Raw genomic sequence first — 18,713 nt, forward strand, 5'->3', positions numbered from 1 at the left:
TCATTTTGACCCCACTCTCCTCTTGAAATTAAGAAAAAATCAGTTACCATATAAAAAATTTGTAAACAAATTCATGTTATTTTCCTTAAGTATTATAATCCCAATAAGAAAGGTACTCATCACTTAAAGTAGTTTACGAGGACAGAATGCTAAGCAATTAGCCTTTTTTTTTTAAAGGGCAAATCAAAAGGCTACTTACTGATGGCAGGGGCTATTCCACCTACTGATCCTGGTCCGGGGATATTTCCTGCTACTGCTGCGGCTTGAGCAGCTGCTGCAGCTTGTGCAGTGGCAGCTTGTTGTTGCATCTGACGATGGCACTGACGTAAATCAAATACCTTTTGAAAAAAGTACAAATTTTGTATTACTGAAAATAGCAAGAAAAGGTATTTTAAATCAAAGCTAGTACATCTTTATACCATCTTAAATTTATACCCCTAATTGTTTGGAACATAATATGTAAAAAATATATTTGGTCTTTTATCTTGAAAAATTGGTATAAATTTACTTAGGAGAGGTGGTGGCCCATAATTCTTGTGTGTATGTTCCCACCTTTAAGTTAGCTCTAATCCTCCTGGATACATATTCTTATACTAAGAGGAATAGAGGGAGAAGGGAAAGGTATTCTCTCCCCTTTTGTTCTTCCTTTCTCTTGGCAGCATTAAAAAACATATTCAAAAAACCCAATAAAAATGGGTTAAAGATAAAACCAGTTCAAGTAAGTCATAACAAAAAACCACAATGGCCCTTTTTCCAGCCTAAGATCATAAAGGCAGGTGGCTAGAGGAGAAATTGTAGAACAGACCTGTAACTCTGTCACTCAAACCTAGGATATAAGATTGGAGTATATTTTTAAAATTCCCCAAATATTGAGTTATTATATAGTTCCAGGGACATCCAAGACACAGACTAAGAAGAAGAAAATAATTCCAAAACACCTATGTGCAAAGCAAAAAAAAAGAAAAAAAAACCAGCTTGGCCAAAAGGCAAATACAAAATCCTAGAAGAAGTGAATCATGGTTTTTTTTTTTTTTGTTTGTTTGTTTTTTTATTTTTAAAGATGTAAATATAATAAGTGTGCTAAAATAAATAGTAGAAAAGAAATTAAAACAATGGAGTAAGGGCTCAGGAGACTTAAGGAGATTTGTACTAACAAGAAGCAGCATGTGCCAGGCAAACCAAACCAGTACCAGCACCCTGACCACCATCTCCCCTCAGATAAAGACAACCCAGGACCCTGAACCCAAGAGCTCTGAGAACAGCAATCCTTCTAGTTCATTGGCCTCCACCATCTACCTGGGAAGCAATCCCTATGGAACTTCCTGGCAATTGCTCCTGCAGAGGCTATAGCTACTGAAATCATAAAGCAAATTCTTGCCACCAAAGTTCTTGGTACTATCAAATAACTGAATATCAGTAACTAATATGATTTTATCAGTGTAAATGATATGAAAGATGATGAGCTGCCATCTGTTTTGCTGCCATATGCTGAAGACCATGGGACTTTTCCATCCAACTTGCAAATGAAACCAACCACTCAATGTGCTGTCTCTCCCATCAGCATATGAGCCCCTTAAGACCAGGGGACTATCTTAATTTTCTTTACTTGTACCTCTACTGCTTAGTACAGTGTTTTGTATATACAAACTTTTTGATTTATAATTTGTTCATTCATTTAATCAATAAGTATAAAAGCTTACCCAAGTAAACAGATGCTTTGAATTTAGAACAGACCAAATAGAACACAAAGGCTCAATAGGAAATATTAAAATCAAAAGTTTGAAAAAAGAAGGAATAACAAGACATTTCATCAAAAATGATTGGCCTAGAAACCAGATCAAGAAGAGATTGTTAAAAACCACTTGATTTATTCAAGTTACACACCGAGTTAAAGCCATGACTAAAAAAGCAAAACAAATAGAAAAAGAAGATTTCAAGAAATTATAGACAAAACTGATGTGAAGTGACTATATTCCCCTGTCAGGAAGAAGCCCAACCAGCTATTATTATCAAATATAATCAAATTCCAAGACTATCCTATTTTTTATAGAGTTATTGCTGAAATGGAACTCTTTTGTCTATCCCTCAAACCTTGGTGCATCTTTAAACAACTTTTGAGATAACTTTAGACAGGTCTAGGACCTGGTCTGCTAGATATACTCAATATGGCTCCTTGATTCCCCTATTTTTGAGCTCCCTAGGACTTCTTTGACCCTCCCTCTGAGTTCCTGCCTTTATGTCTCTGGTCTCCCTGAGAAACTTCCAAGGCTATATTTTCCCTATAAAGTATCTCCTTATGATGAAGACCTTTACTAAATTCTTTCTAGGACTAAGCCTACTATGAGGTTACTCTCTCTCTCTCTCCTTCCTTATAGTACCTTCCTTTAATGGCATCTTTATCCTTACTCTAGCCAACTTTGATTAGTCTGCTAAACTCTTCTATGGATCTAACTTGCCAATCAATGGCCTACACAAGCCTCATGGCAATATTTCTTTAATGGATTCTTCCAAACTCCTTTCCTTTGTAACTCTATTGCTTTCCCAACTCTATTTCATATTTGCCATTTCTGGTGCCTATTTCATCTCTTATTTTATCTGTAAACTCCTCGCCTAAATAAACCTTTCTTTTTGGCAAAGAAAATGGCCTTTGTGAATTTTTCACATGTTTATTTTGAACTAGGCAATCCCAATATCATCAAAATTATCCAAACTTATTAGAAACAAGAGGATAAAGTAAAACTAGAAAGAATTCAACAATCAAAACAGAAGTCAAACATTATCCTCAAATCTGATGATAAAGAATGCTACCTACATGTTGACAGAAAGGAGGTAGAGAAAATATGCAGAATAAGACACATTTCTGGACATAGGCAATAATGGAATTTTTTTTTTTACTTGATTCTGTATATTTGTTACAAGGATTTTTTTTTTTTCTTTTTCCTCCTTGCCATGGGGAAAGAAAATAAATGTTTGATAAAATTATGAAAATTGGAAAAAAAATTTTAATCCACTGATAACTTTCTAAAAAACAAAAACAAACACACTAAAAAAACTCAAAATGAAAACTCCTAGGAATATTAGAGCTAAAATCTAGAGCTTCTAGGTCAAAGAAAATATACTACAATCATTCAAAAAGGAAGAGATCAATATGTCAAATTAACAAGCACTTATCAAACACTTACTATGAACTTGGCACTAAGAAAGCACTGGGAATACAAATACAAGTAAAAAGCCAGTCCCAGAGTTTTTGCATTAGAATGCAAAAAAGACAAAATATAAAAGAAAATTAAAGAGGAAGGGGACAGCAGGTTCAAAGAGTCAGGAATAAAGCCTAAAAAGGAATTAAGAAATAAATATATCTTGTTGGGAACAATCAGAAGAAAGCACAATAGGGGTGAGAGATCTTTCAGACAGGCAGTTGGGAGAAAGAAGTGAAGATCAAAACCCAGTGAGGAATGTGAATATTTTGATATACAATCAGAAGAGTATATAAAACACTTGAGAACCTAGGTAGCAAGATACACATAGGAATTATATGAGTACAAATACCAAGCACCATTTACAAAACTATAGATCAGAATGATTGGAGAAATATTAACTGCTTGTTTATTGACCAAAGAAGGGTGAAGAGAACAAATATTTACACAGTGCCTGCTACTTCTAAGAACTAACTATTCTAAGTGCTTTCCAGATTTTATTTCATTTAGTTAATACACCATGCAAATATAATTTTAAAAAATCCAAAATTACGTAAATTAATTTACTTATCCAGCACCGTGCCAAAACATAGGATTACTTTACAGAACTAGAAAAAAATAATAATGAAATTCATCTGAAAGAACAAAAGGTCAAGAATCTCTAAAGAAATAATGAAAAAATTGGGGTAGAAGTGACCCTGGATGTACCAGATTTCAAACTATATTACAAAGCAGTAATCACTAAATAATTTGAAACTGCTTAAAATATAAAGAGGATCATCAATGAAATAGATTAGATATATAACATATTAAAACAAACAAGCCAGATAAAATTCAGACCCCAACTACTATTCCACCAAAAATTGCTGGAATGGCTAGACAAAAGTCTTGTAGAAATCAGGGTCAGACTAACTTCTATCACCACACACCAACATAAACACCCACATGACCTGAATATAAAAGATGATAAATATCATAACCAATTTAGAGGTACAGAGAAGAAATTATCTGAGATTGATGGATAGAGGACTAGTTTATGACCAAACAAGGGACAGAAACAATCAAAGAAGTTAAAATGTATGTTTTGGATTATATAAAATTTTAAAATTTCTACACAAAGTCAATCCAGCTAAGAGTAGAAGGCAAATAGTTAACTGATAAAAATATTTTTGTAACAAATTTATCTGCTCAGTGTGTCATTTCTAAGATATAAAGAACTGATTCAAATGCTTAAGAGCCATTCCCCAAATGATAAAGTCAAAGGATAGGCACAGGCAATTTTCAAGGGAAGAAATCAATAACTATATGAAAAAATGTCCCAAATTATTAAAATTCTAGAAATGCAAATTAAAGAAATTCTCAAACCCCACCTCATGTTCATCAGATCAGCAAAGTCAACAACCCCTAAAAAAAAGAAAATGGAATGTTGCAGGTATTAAGGAAAATAGGCACACTGATACACCGCTAGAGTTGTGAATTTGATAAAGCCATTCTGGAATGTCATTTGGAACTATCTAAAGAAAGTTTGTTAAGCTGTGCTTAATTGACCTAATGATGCCATGCATTTACCCTAAAAACATTTTTTAAAAGAGGAACAAGATATAGTATAAAAATATAACAGCTATTTTACAGTACCAAAGACCAAGAAGTTAAGGGAATAGGGACACTTACCAAATGCCGAAAGAACTAATTATGTCATATGACTATAATGGAATATTGTATCATGAGAAATCACAAAAGGGGTGGTGTCAATGAAACCTAAGAACACTTGTCTGAAATTATGCAGAACTGAAGTGAGCAAAACTAGGAGAATAATTTATACAATAACGATAATATATAAAAACTAATACCTCTCCAATTGATAATTGGTCAAAGAATATGAATACACAATTTTCAGATGAAATTAAAGCCATCTACGTCATAGAAAAAATATTCTAAATCCCCACTGATCAGAGAAATACAAATTAAAACAACTCTGAGGTACTACCTCACACATTTCAGATTGGCTAGATGATAGGAAAAATAATGACAAATGTTGGGAGGAAATGTGGGAAAACAGGAACACTAATGCATTGTTGGTGGAGTTGTGAACTGATCCAACCATTCTAGAGAGCAATTTAGAACTATACCCAAAGGGTTATCAAACTGTGACCTTTGATCCAGCAGTGTTTCTACTGGGCTTGTATCTCAAAAGGATCTCAAAGGAGGGAAAAGGATACACATGTGTGGTGACAAAGAATTAGAAAATGAGTAGATGCCTGTCAACAAAGGAACAGCTGAATAAGTAATGGTACATGAAAGTAATGGATTATTATTGTTCTATTAAAAAATGATAAACGGGCTGATTTTAGAAAGGCCTGGAAAGATTTCTATGAATTGATGCTGAACAAAAAAAGCAGAAGTGGGAATACATCATACAAAGGAACAGCAAGATTATGCAAAGATCAATTATGATAAGACTTGGTTTTTCTCAGTGGCTTAGTGATCCAAGGCAATCTCAATAAACTTTGGATGGAAAATGCCACCCACATCTAGAGAGAGAATTATGGAGACTGAATGTAAATCAACAAATGCTAAGTTCACTTTTTTTCCCCTTTTTCCTCTTGGTTTTCCCTTTTCTGTTTTTTCTATTTCAATATGATTCATAAGGAAATAAATTAAAAATGAATGTACATGTATAATAAAAATGGCTTTTTTATATATAACTAGAAAAAATAAAAATTAACAAAACAAACAAACTTAACACTACTGAAAGGCTAAGAATTTTGATCAAAATACTGATCAACCATGATTCCAGAAGAATGATGATGAAGCAAGCCACCTACCTCCTGAACAAGATGATGGATTCACTGGCAGAATAAGACATACTTTGGAGATGGCCAATGCAGTAATTTATTTTGCTCAATTATGCATTTTTTTTTTTTTGACAAACATTCTAACAGTCGGGGAGAGTGGGTAAGGAGAGGAAGAGAAAAGTGATTTACAGTTAACTGAGACTAAAATAACATCTGATTTTTAAATCCCCCCAAAAAAGTTATTTTGGTGTTTCTCCCCCACCCCCACAATAACGAATGATTTATGGTGAGCCTTCAAAACTGTGCTGCCTAGACTCTCTTATAATAAATAACATACATTTACTAGGGTATAAGGCTATAGTTAGACTAGGAGTCATGGAACAAAGCAAAAGTCATGGATCCACTGAACACTTAATTCCATTACTTATCTACTTACTAATAAATCACCAACTAATGTTCATTAAAAATTCCCAACTCGGGGGCAGCCTAGTTGGTGCAGTGGGTAGAGCACCAGCCCTGAAATCAGGCTGACCTGAGGTCAAAAATCTGGTCTCAGACACTTAACACTTCCTAGTTATGTGATGTAATGACCACATTAACAACCAAGGTACTTTTTAATCAGCCGGAGTCAGGATCAGCAAAAGTCCTTGATCTTTATTCTTTGTGGAAGTGAACGGGAATGATGAAAAGAAGTGCGAGGAATCGTGACACAAATCCGGCCAGCAGAGAGTCTGGGTCTCTCACTCCACCTCCTATAATCTCCACCCAATCTCCTATACAACAGATCAAACTTGCACAAAGAGTGGGTCGGGCCATTCTTTCTCCAAGCATATATTAATAGAGTATTGTCCAATTGGTAACTAGCCTTAAGTGCTCCAGCCTCAGTGCATCTGCTCAGGTTCAGCCCATTACAATGTGACCCTGGGCAAATGACTGAACCCCAATTGCCTCAGCAAAAAAAAAAAAAAAATCCCAACTCAACAGTATAACCTTCCTTCTCTCTACCCTAATACATACCCATAGTAACATCATTTTGATATGCTAGATCATAATTAAAAGGGAAGTGGCAGAGGCAGAAATTAACCTTGAAAACAAAAGATAACATATTTTTTTCCAGACTTATATTGAGTTAAGAAGCAAAGTGTTAAAATATAAATAGAAACTTCTTCATTCTATATCCATAATGGATATGTACTTAGTTTGGTTTTTTTTTTTTGTTTGTTTGTTTTTTGGTATGTACTTAGTTGACTAACTTCAGTTACAGTATCACATATACAAAACCCATCCACTTCATAGTTGCTACATTATTAGGAAAGAACCAAAGTAAACTAGATAAAATCTCCCTTCCCCACCTGAGTTTCCAATTCAGGTCATTTATACACACACATACACACACACACACACACACACACACACACAAATAGTCTTCATATTCCCAAATGTGCAAAATCACAAATCCTCCCACTGTGTAACATCTCTCTTCAAGACATTCCTTTTCTAGAAAATGTTCACTAATAAACCAGTGAAATAAAAGACACAAACTTTTATTATATATTCATATATTTTCTGCTATATAATGTTCACTCTAATTCCATTTTTCTCTGCTTCATAATGAGGTTGAATTCATGTTCATTATAATTTCATTTAATTTCAAATACATAATTAGTTGGCAGAACCTCTGCAGTGATAGAATGAAGCATCCAAGACATTAAGTGACACATGCTAATATACCTGTCAACGGCCTTAATAACATTACTTTCTTGTTTTTCCCCAAAATAAAATGTGATTTTAGTCAAAATGAAAAGCAGCAAAACTTAGTAAATCCCCAAAACTAAAAGAACCTGATCTAAAACCTCTGGAAGAGACAATAAAAATAACATAGGTGACTTTATCAGGTTGCTAATTACACTTGGTTTCACAAGTTGTAAACAATTTTAGTGTTTTAGCCTAAATCTACCATGATATCAATAATGAACGAAGTAACTACAATGATAAAAGTTGGTGACTGAAGTACTGATAATCAAATGCAAGAATATCAGTAATGCTTTTTCTCTGACAAGAGTTATTTCTTAAGTTAAAGACATCAAATCCAAAAGCCTGACAATTCTTCCCAACTACATTGATGGGGGGAAAGTTGCTCTCTTCTGTCAAATTTTAATTCATCCCTTATATCATAATGGATTCCATCTGCAAATGTTAGAACATATTACTAAAGACATCATTAAAATGCTACATTCCATTACTGATAATTTTTAGTTATAATTTAGAATAACTAATAACTAATAAATAGATTTTGTCATGGGACTAAAAATACTTCTGAATAGTTTTGAATTAATAGGCAAACTTCATTTGAACTCCCTTTGTTTGGAAAGTTTCTAATTAGCTCTGAGATGTAGATAAAAGTAACCATCTCTGTCACAATTAAGTGTTTCATAAATATCACCAATGACTAATGTTGGTTGATTTCTCCCCAGTGTTTGAATTTAAGTATTTCCTTAAAAAAACAATCTAGTGATAAACCTTTATGCCAATGCTTTCATAAATCACAATATAAACATTAAGACATAAAAACCTAAACTCTCAGTTTAAAAAATGAATTTAAAATTTAAAAATTTCTACTGGGAAGTGTAAAGGCATTCTACTGGAAATATGAACATATGATTCAAATGCCTACTATGCCCAAGGCACTTAGACAGTAGATATAGAAATTCAATACTAAAAAGATGACAACCCCTTGTCCTTAAGAAAGTTATATTCTACTTATATAGACAAGTAATATACATAAACAAGTACAATACAAGGATAGGCGTGATGCCAGAAAAAGAAGAATTCAAAGTATTTTAGGATAGTAAAAAAAGAACACTTTCTTTTGAGAAAAAGAGGTTGGAGAAAATGTGGGAGAGTCAAAGCCAAATTATTACAAAGTGATGTTGTGTTGCTTGTTTTGCAACACTAATTTTTTTCTTTCTCTTTAAATTTAATAAGCATTTATTAAGTGCTTTTTAAGCCATATTTAGTCATTGGGCTAAACTCCAAGAATACAAATGCAATCTAAAAGTGCCTGCCCTCAAGGAGCTTACATACTAATGAGGGAAGGCAATGCAAAAAGCAAAGGTGAAAAACGAGATGATGGAAAGATGAAAGATATCATCAAGCACAGCTACATGATAGGGAAAATCCAGTCAGGATCACAACCTAGAGAAGAATGAAAATATGGTGAATTGGGTGTCCTGTGAAACAAATTCTAGGAGGAATCAGCCAATGCGAAGAAGCAATAGGCCATATTCTAGTCCCATGTTCAACTTCTCCAAAGGCCTCAAATAATGCACTGATAATTCTATTTCTGCAGAATTCCAGTAACCAGTCTTAATTAGCAGTTCGTGTTAGATTACTAGTGCTTATTAAATATACATTTCCATCCTCGTTCCTCCCAATTCCAACTATATAATTTCCTGCAGATGTTCCAGCTTGGCATATCTAGTCATTATGCTATGGAGAAATATAAGTGTCTCATACCTAGCACTCTTTCACTGTTGACATTCAGCACTAAAGAGGTTTGATGAAATCCTAAAGAATACAGAGAATTTCAGTCAGCTCTCAGGATGAATTTTCAGACAGTAAAGATTGGTCTGTTTTCAAATGATTTACAAAAGAAGTTCTGAGGTCATAATTTATGTTAGGTAGCAATGGAATGGCGGCTAGGATATTATAACTAGGAAGCAAGCAAGCATTAGGCCTCCAGTTTAGTTGAGGTACAGGTTGATTTGGCATTAAAGAAAATATCCTAAATGATTCTTCTTTTTTATAATCCTGTTTCAGAATTCCATGATAAAGTCCTCAAAATAGGTCTCCCCTGGTAAGAGATTTATATAGATGCATCTCTCTCCCTTTGTTTGGAAAGTTTCTAATTAGCTCTGAGATGTAGGTAAAAGTAACCATCTCTGTCACAATTAAGTGTTTCATAAATATCACCAATGACTAATGTTGGTTGATTTCTCCCCAGTGTTTGAATTTAAGTATTTCCTTAAAAAAACAATCTAGTGATAAACCTTTATGCCAATGCTTTCATAAATCACAATATAAACATTAAGACATAAAAACCTAAACTCTCAGTTTAAAAAATGAATTTAAAATTTAAAAATTTCTACTGGGAAGTGTAAAGGCATTCTACTGGAAATATGAACATATGATTCAAATGCCTACTATGCCCAAGGCACTTAGACAGTAGATATAGAAATTCAATACTAAAAAGATGACAACCCCTTGTCCTTAAGAAAGTTATATTCTACTTATATAGACAAGTAATATACATAAACAAGTACAATACAAGGATAGGCGTGATGCCAGAAAAAGAAGAATTCAAAGTATTTTAGGATAGTAAAAAAAGAACACTTTCTTTTGAGAAAAAGAGGTTGGAGAAAATGTGGGAGAGTCAAAGCCAAATTATTACAAAGTGATGTTGTGTTGCTTGTTTTGCAACACTAATTTTTTTCTTTCTCTTTTAAATTTAATAAGCATTTATTAAGTGCTTTTTAAGCCATATTTAGTCATTGGGCTAAACTCCAAGAATACAAATGCAATCTAAAAGTGCCTGCCCTCAAGGAGCTTACATACTAATGAGGGAAGGCAATGCAAAAAGCAAAGGTGAAAAACGAGATGATGGAAAGATGAAAGATATCATCAAGCACAGCTACATGATAGGGAAAATCCAGTCAGGATCACAACCTAGAGAAGAATGAAAATATGGTGAATTGGGTGTCCTGTGAAACAAATTCTAGGAGGAATCAGCCAATGCGAAGAAGCAATAGGCCATATTCTAGTCCCATGTTCAACTTCTCCAAAGGCCTCAAATAATGCACTGATAATTCTATTTCTGCAGAATTCCAGTAACCAGTCTTAATTAGCAGTTCGTGTTAGATTACTAGTGCTTATTAAATATACATTTCCATCCTCGTTCCTCCCAATTCCAACTATATAATTTCCTGCAGATGTTCCAGCTTGGCATATCTAGTCATTATGCTATGGAGAAATATAAGTGTCTCATACCTAGCACTCTTTCACTGTTGACATTCAGCACTAAAGAGGTTTGATGAAATCCTAAAGAATACAGAGAATTTCAGTCAGCTCTCAGGATGAATTTTCAGACAGTAAAGATTGGTCTGTTTTCAAATGATTTACAAAAGAAGTTCTGAGGTCATAATTTATGTTAGGTAGCAATGGAATGGCGGCTAGGATATTATAACTAGGAAGCAAGCAAGCATTAGGCCTCCAGTTTAGTTGAGGTACAGGTTGATTTGGCATTAAAGAAAATATCCTAAATGATTCTTCTTTTTTATAATCCTGTTTCAGAATTCCATGATAAAGTCCTCAAAATAGGTCTCCCCTGGTAAGAGATTTATATAGATGCATCTCTCTCTCTTTCTTTCTCTTTCTCTCTCTTTTAAATTATAGCTTTTTATTGACAAAACATATGCATGGCATGGCACTGACCAATGCAAAAACTTTAGTTCCAACTTGTCCCCTCCTTCCTTCCACCCCCTCCCCTAGATGGCAGGCAGTCACATACATGTTAAATATTTTAAGTATATGTTAAATACAATATATGTATACATATTTATACAACTGTCTCGCTACACAAGAAAAACCAGATTTAGAAAGATAAAAATAACCTGGGGAAAAAAACAAAAATGTAAGCAAACAATAACAGAAAGAGTGTAAATGCTATATTTGTAACACTAATTTCAAGTGTGGTATTCTTTTTACCATACTATATTACTTCCCAAAAAAGCTCCTAAATATCTAGAGAATTAGTTATGAAAAGGAAGGAATTTGAGGGTAGAAAGAAAATTATGACTTCCTGTTGGTAGATTCTAGTTAGTATGACATGCAGTTTTAATTCACTATTGAAGGAATTATACATAATACTTGCTGATTTATTTGGTCTAAAAGATTGAAAAACAACATTGGTACTAATAATTTTAAATGAATCAAAGGAGAGGGATCAAGAAAAGACCTGTGATTTCACTAGTATAGAGAAATTTCCAGCTTAGTCTACCAATCAATGCACATTATCATGTACCTTGCAATCTACAGTCTTAGAGTTTCTACAGAACCAAGTGGTTAGGTGACCTGTTCATAGTCACAGTTAATATGTGTTAAAAGCAGCATTTGAACCCAGGTCTTCCTGGTCTCAAAGCCACCTCACTATCCATTACATTAAACTTCCTCTTTGTGAAACAAATGAGGATTTGTTTATTAAATTATTTGGAAATATGGATTGCCATATATATATATATATATATATATATATATATATATATATATATATATATACACACATACATACAAACACACCCCTTAGGTTCTATTGTCCAAATATTGTTAATAAATAAAATGCAACTGCTTAGATTTTGTGCAAGATACTTTTTTATTCTTGACTAATAAGTTGAAGAATGGACCGAATACATATTTGCTTAAGTATGTGAACTTTTTTTTGTCAATTAAAAAAAAAAAAAAAAAAGGAATAGTGCTCTTTTTGCATTGTGCATTTAAAATGAAATACTTCCTAAAATTTATTCACTGCTAATAAGAAAAGCTTGGGATCGCTGTAAAAATGGTCAATCACAGTGCTGATGGATGTCTATCTTTAGATAAAGTGCCACACTCTGGGTATTCAAGTATGATACTTTTGCTCAAACATTAAACAAAGCTTTCACTTTTATAGCAATTCAAAAGTGTAATTTATACCAAAAATTAAACCTTAATATAAAAAATGTAGTTACTGCAGAAATGATCTATCATTACATAAACCCAAAATTTTAATGACACAGTAGGTTATAAGCAGACCCCTAAGAATGTGGCTTGTAAGGACCACCATTTCTACACTAGACATGTTTGACTCAGTTAATATGGTACCTTAAATAACTTCTCAGAAACTAAAGAAACCTCCTCAGTCACTTTTAATCAGCATACAGTAAAACATCACTAAATTCATAAAAATAGTCACAATTTGCTAAAAAAAAAATCCTACAAATTATTAAATTATCATTCTTTTTATGTGAAATGGATATTATTAAATGTGAATGAGGTTCATCTATACAAAAGTTAGTAAAAACAGGGAAATTTACAATAGGCCTAAATTACACAATAATGAATCAAATATAAAATTCCTTTAACATACAAGATGCTGAAGACATATTGAAAGATTTTTAATTTTTTTCAGTCCTTAGTTTGAAATATAATTTTAGACTACATTCCCATCACTTATAAAATACTAAAAATTTGTGGGAAAGAAATTTTTAACTTTTTTTATTCAATGAGAACCAATCACATAAAAATTGTTTTTATTTTTACAAACTCCAAATGAATATAACTGGAATTTATAAGGATCCACTGCATTTAAATATTTTTTATAACTAATAAGTTTCATGTTACCCTAAAGTATAAATTTTGTAAAAGTATCAACTACCAAGAGCCTGTTAACAGAAGAAAAAAAATTACTAAACAATTAGCTCACAATTGCTTCTACAAAAATCACTACATTCTCAGAATATTAAGCATTACTTTTGTAATAAATCCACACTTATTATAAATAAGCAGAAAAACCAATTCATTTTCTATGTAGCCCAAATTCTTGTAAGTGGTAACAATTTTAAAAAGCAATAAGTCCACAAATTTTAAAACGCTAACCTTTATATATGCACTTGGATAAATTTTATGAACAGCATCTCCTGGTGCTCTTCCAGCCTCTCGGTCTAAGTAGTAACTCTGCACAAACACTGCATGATCACTGAGGCACCTAACCCAAACATCACCTTCACCTTTACATTCCAATTGCACACCTTTGCCTATGTGTAACCTTAAAAGAGAGAAAAGAAAATTAAAATTTAATGTTCTTGCACATTTTACCAAAATTTGTTAACACATTTAATTAATGATTCTTTTATCTTATTACTGAGAAATTATTTCTCATATTAATAACCAATTATTATTGAGATTAAGATTTTTTTCTTCTATTTTCTCATACAGAAATTAAACCCCAACAATATTAATGCAGCTAGCCTTTGAAGGCCATTACTAACTTTGCTCCAAAATTTTCCCTAGACAGACCATCTTACTTACATGGAAATGTTAACTCCACTTAACTAGAAAAACCTTACAAAAATAATCTAAGCTAAGTGAATTCCAGCCCATTGTGAATTCCAGACTTGAGGGGGTACAGTTAGGCTGGGGGGCAGATTTTGCAAAGTTAGAGAATACATTCCAAATATTCATATGGACCCTCTGTGCCCAATCAATGGCAGAGCATTCTGAACTACATTTGGTTTGATCAGTCACTGATCAGACACACTGTAACTTAACTCTCAGAAAATTTGGCCATTTGGTCCTCTTCCAGAATGAAAGACGCAAACCACCACCACCACCAAGCCTGGGGGTGGTGTAAGAATAAAGAGCAATATAATCAAAGTAAGTTTGCTTCTCATTATAATATCCATTCTCTTACTGTTAATCAATAAGAATTGTTTCCTCCTTTGCCCCTGTTAGGAAAGTTCACTCTTTCAAGAGGCCTTTAAAGAGGTCTTCCCTTTACAGAGAAGGTCAAATGACCATCCTTCTAATAATTATTTACTAATATAATTAACAAAATGATTAATTACTCAGAAATTCTGTCTTTTGAACTTTTTATACATCACATCCCATCACTTAACCTAATAAATTAAACTATAGAATTACAAATTATTTAGCCACTTAATGACAGAACTAAAATTGCAAAAACAAAAACAAAAATTTGCATTACTCCTCTCACTACATAAAAGCCTATATAATCTATATAGGATCATATGCATTAGAAAAAAACATGACCAATTTTTACTTTGCCCACACATTCACATTCGTTTTTGTCATGTTACCTTGCTCTCTCAATAGCTTCAGTTCTGTGCACGTTGGAGAGCTGACCCAAGCAAAAGCGGTCTCCTCCAGATGGGTCCACATATCCATCGACAGTAACTATTGGGCAGCTTGAAGGAACTTTAAATGTCTCTCCTACCTGAACATCCATTTCAAAGTAAGCAATTGAACACCAATATTCAGGAGCTATAGGGAAAAGCAAATGGAACTTGAACATAAGAGATACTGGAATGACTTCCACATCCACGAAGTAATTATGCCTAAAACTCTTCCTTAGAGCTTCTAGACTACTATAAAATTCATTCAAAGGAAGGAATATTAATAGTACACAACAATGTGGGCATTTTTACCTCTTGAGATTATTAACAAAAAAAATTTTTTTTATTTCCAAGCATGATTTTGTACAATTATTGAGCAACCACTGTGTATAGAGCACCACATGTGCTATTCTAATAAAAACTGCTCCTTAGAAGACTGTCCATTGATGGGTTGGAGTCAAAGGTTTTCCATATGGGTAACCTTCTTAGAGATTATATTCCATTGGCTCATTCTTCAAGAAACCAAGATCACCTTCCTACAACAATGAGGAATCAGAATAGGACTCTGTTGCAGGCTAATACCAATAGAGTCACAACATATAAATTCCAACTATCCAGGATTGAAAAATTGGCATTTAAAAAAAATGATCTATCAATAGGCAATAGAGATGGGAGATTCTGAAGGTGACTTTGATGTTAAATACACAATGGCTAAATGTGATCATACCTTTATTGAGGTTTGTTAGATAACCTCAATTAACTGAGAAATCTGTTAACTGCTAAAAGACACAGGGATGATTGAATGATAGGAGGAAAAAGCTTTATACAAGGTCTAGTCAAACTCCTCATCAATTGATAGTCAGCATCTAAGATCAGCAGTCTCAAGAACTATTTGAACAATTTTGGAACAATATCACTGAGTCCACTTCATCATAATTATTAGGAAATCTTTCATTATACTGAGCTGAAATCTACTTTTCTGTTAACATGGAATCCACTTGCTTAGTTATGCTCTCTGGATTCAAAGAGAGCAAAAACTATTTCTTCTATCCAAAAGATACCATACTTCCTATAACTAATGGAGTAATGGGATGTGTAATTAGAGAACCTGAATTTGGATGCTAACAATGTTTCTTGTTGGCTATGTGATCTTAAGGAAGTGGCCTAGTTTCTCTATGTCATATTTCCTTTATTAGGAGCTTCCACTGAACTACAAGGAACTAGTAGGTTCCTTCTACCAAAGAAATAAGTCTTCTCTTATCCAAGATAAAGACTCTCATTCTAACACCAGTCTTGTTTAAGTTGTTCAACTGATCTTCACATAACATGGTTTTTATCCCTTTTGTATCCTAATCATCCTCCTCTGGAAGTTTGAAAATATTCTCCTTACTGTTGAATATTATCTTCTACAGGCTTATAATAGTCAGCTTTTTTTGATAGCAAAATCATGCTATTACTTATACTAAGCTTAACATTAAACCCCCAAAGTCTCAGATGAACTTTTAAGTTGGGTTCTTCTCACCTCACACTTTTGCAGTTGATTTTTTTTTCTAATATGAGGTGTTTTCCAGGAAGGAGTTAATTTCATTCTATTGTCAAAAAGGAATAGCCATTTCTCAGAAAAACTTGATAGTAAAAGGTAACTCGCATCAGAACAAATTTCAAAGGAACTGACTAAGAATGTTTTACTATTGATGAAGTACAAGAAGTCATAAAAGTGTGGAGTCATCTGGAATGAATTCACAGACTCAAACCATTTTCAAGTCAAGGAATATAGCTTTATTGTGTTATTTAGCAAGCTAGCAAAGTTCTTAAAGAACTCACAATTAATAAGAGAATGGTGAGATCTTTTATAGAAAAGGATCCTAATCAATGTATGCTAATTATGCTGATGTATGCATCAGCAAGGTTACAGATCATAATAAGTACAGATTAGGTTTATGTGAGATAGCCCTTGATTTTTGACACATATAGCTTGACCTACTAAATACATATAGTACCTGTGGTGCCAATACAAGGTACCTCTGTCTGTACAAGACAATTCTGTCAAAACAAGAAATTCTGCAGAGTCAGTTTGTTTCCACATAAAGAGGAGATAGGAGGAGATAGTATTCCTCCCTGGATCCACTTAGATGCTGGACTACAGTCAGGGATTTAGTATTTTGCTAGGGTTTATTCATTCTATCAGTATGAACACTGTTTGAAATAAGCAGAATTTAGTAATCTATTAATTTCATAGAGCTCCGCACAGTTTGCCAGGATTTCTAGTTTAAGTGATAACACAATTCAATTCAAATGTCTACCATGTAGAAAGTACTGAAAATACAAGGACAAAAACAAAACAGTATCTGCCCTCAATAAGTTTACTACATTCACAAGGGAAAATACAACCTGAAAAAATTTGATAAACAAAGTATATAAAATAATACAAAATAATTTCAAAAGTTTTTATAACTGAAGGACAATCAGAAGAAGTAAAAAAAAGTAAGAAGTGGCACCTCAGGTAAAAGTTGAAAGAAGCTAAGAACTTTAAAAGGAAGAAGGGAAAGGAATACATTCCAGGACAATCTGCTCAGATGCTATTTGAGTTGAGTCTTAAAAATGGTCAGAGAAAGTAATAAGAAAGAGGTGAAGAGGCATAGTATTTCAGACATGGAAATCAATCAGTGATAAAGAGAAATGGGAATATCATGTGCAAAGAATAAAACGAGGGTTTGCTAGTTTAGGGCTTCTTAAACTTTTTCCACTCAAGACTCCTTTTTGCCTGAGAAATTTTTATGTGACCCCGGGCACATAGATATATAAAATAGGTATACAAATGAAACATTTTTGTTTAAGAAGCTTTGTGCTACATCTTAATGGAGAGAGAGAGAGAACATACCCTTTTGTGTGTGTGTGTGAATATGCACTGTCCACCCTAGAACTAAGGAATGGGAGAGGAAATCCCAGAACTATAATTTACCACTTTTGATGTTCCAAATAAGAATTCTGGAAAAGAAAGGATATATATAATAAAAAGTTATTATTGTCCAGAATCATTGTTGCCTCACTCTAGTCCTAAAAAAGAACTTACTGTTAAGCAGCCACACTCCCAGCACTTCACTGAGTGATAACTCCAGCAAATGCAGATAACAAGGGAAAGGGGAGAATAGTCAAGGTGGGAAATTTTTCCTAATCTCTCTGACAGAGAAGGTGAAGATATATGCAAATAAAAGCAAAACTATGCATTAAGAGACTACAAGCTAAAATTCCAGAAGACAATAATTATGCAACTGATAAAGAAATGTAGAACTCTCAGCATAAGAAAAACCTGGGAAAACAAATAGCTTATAACAGAAGATGGAAAATTTCACTCAGGAAGTAGGTAGCCTATAAAACAGAATAGAGAAAAGAAAACTAAATAGTTTAATAAAAAATATTAAAACAAAGTCAAAAACCAAAACAATTAAAATAAATGCGTTAGCTATCAAAAACTTTCCTGAGAAAGAAAATTAGGAAAGAATTTTAAAACCACCAACTTCCTTAAGGATTGTGACAAAAGAAAAAAACTGGAACTACAAAGCAAATCCACTTGAAGGAAACATCAAGTTTAACAAAATCAAAAATGTTATTGTCAAACTCCAGAACTTCCAAGTCTGTGGGAAAAAAATATAAGCAACCAACAAAGACCAAGTAGCTAGGAAGTATAGTAAAAGATAACACAAAACTATATAGCAAATATAAGATACAGCAAATATATGAGAATATAAGCACTAATTATACTAAAGATTACACAA

The 18,713-nt window shown here is 33.2% G+C and overlaps 1 protein-coding gene across 2 annotated transcripts in view; it reads right to left on the reverse strand.

The window, feature by feature from the left end:
* Window positions 1-18,713, reverse strand: part of SMAD4 (SMAD family member 4) — a 68,019-nt gene that overhangs the window by 4,141 nt on the left and 45,165 nt on the right. For both annotated transcript variants that reach the window (XR_007949242.1, XM_051969623.1), the window contains exons 9-11: window positions 14,902-15,085; window positions 13,682-13,850; window positions 200-338 (exon numbers count right to left, since the gene is read on the reverse strand). Coding sequence is in view for 1 of the 2 variants with exons in the window: in XM_051969623.1 (XP_051825583.1) it covers window positions 200-338; window positions 13,682-13,850; window positions 14,902-15,085 (492 nt within the window). In the remaining variant the exon portion in view is untranslated. The remainder of the gene's footprint in view (window positions 1-199; window positions 339-13,681; window positions 13,851-14,901; window positions 15,086-18,713) is intronic.

This window comes from Antechinus flavipes, chromosome 1 (genome assembly GCF_016432865.1).
Source record: "Antechinus flavipes isolate AdamAnt ecotype Samford, QLD, Australia chromosome 1, AdamAnt_v2, whole genome shotgun sequence".
Taxonomy (NCBI): domain Eukaryota; kingdom Metazoa; phylum Chordata; class Mammalia; order Dasyuromorphia; family Dasyuridae; genus Antechinus; species Antechinus flavipes.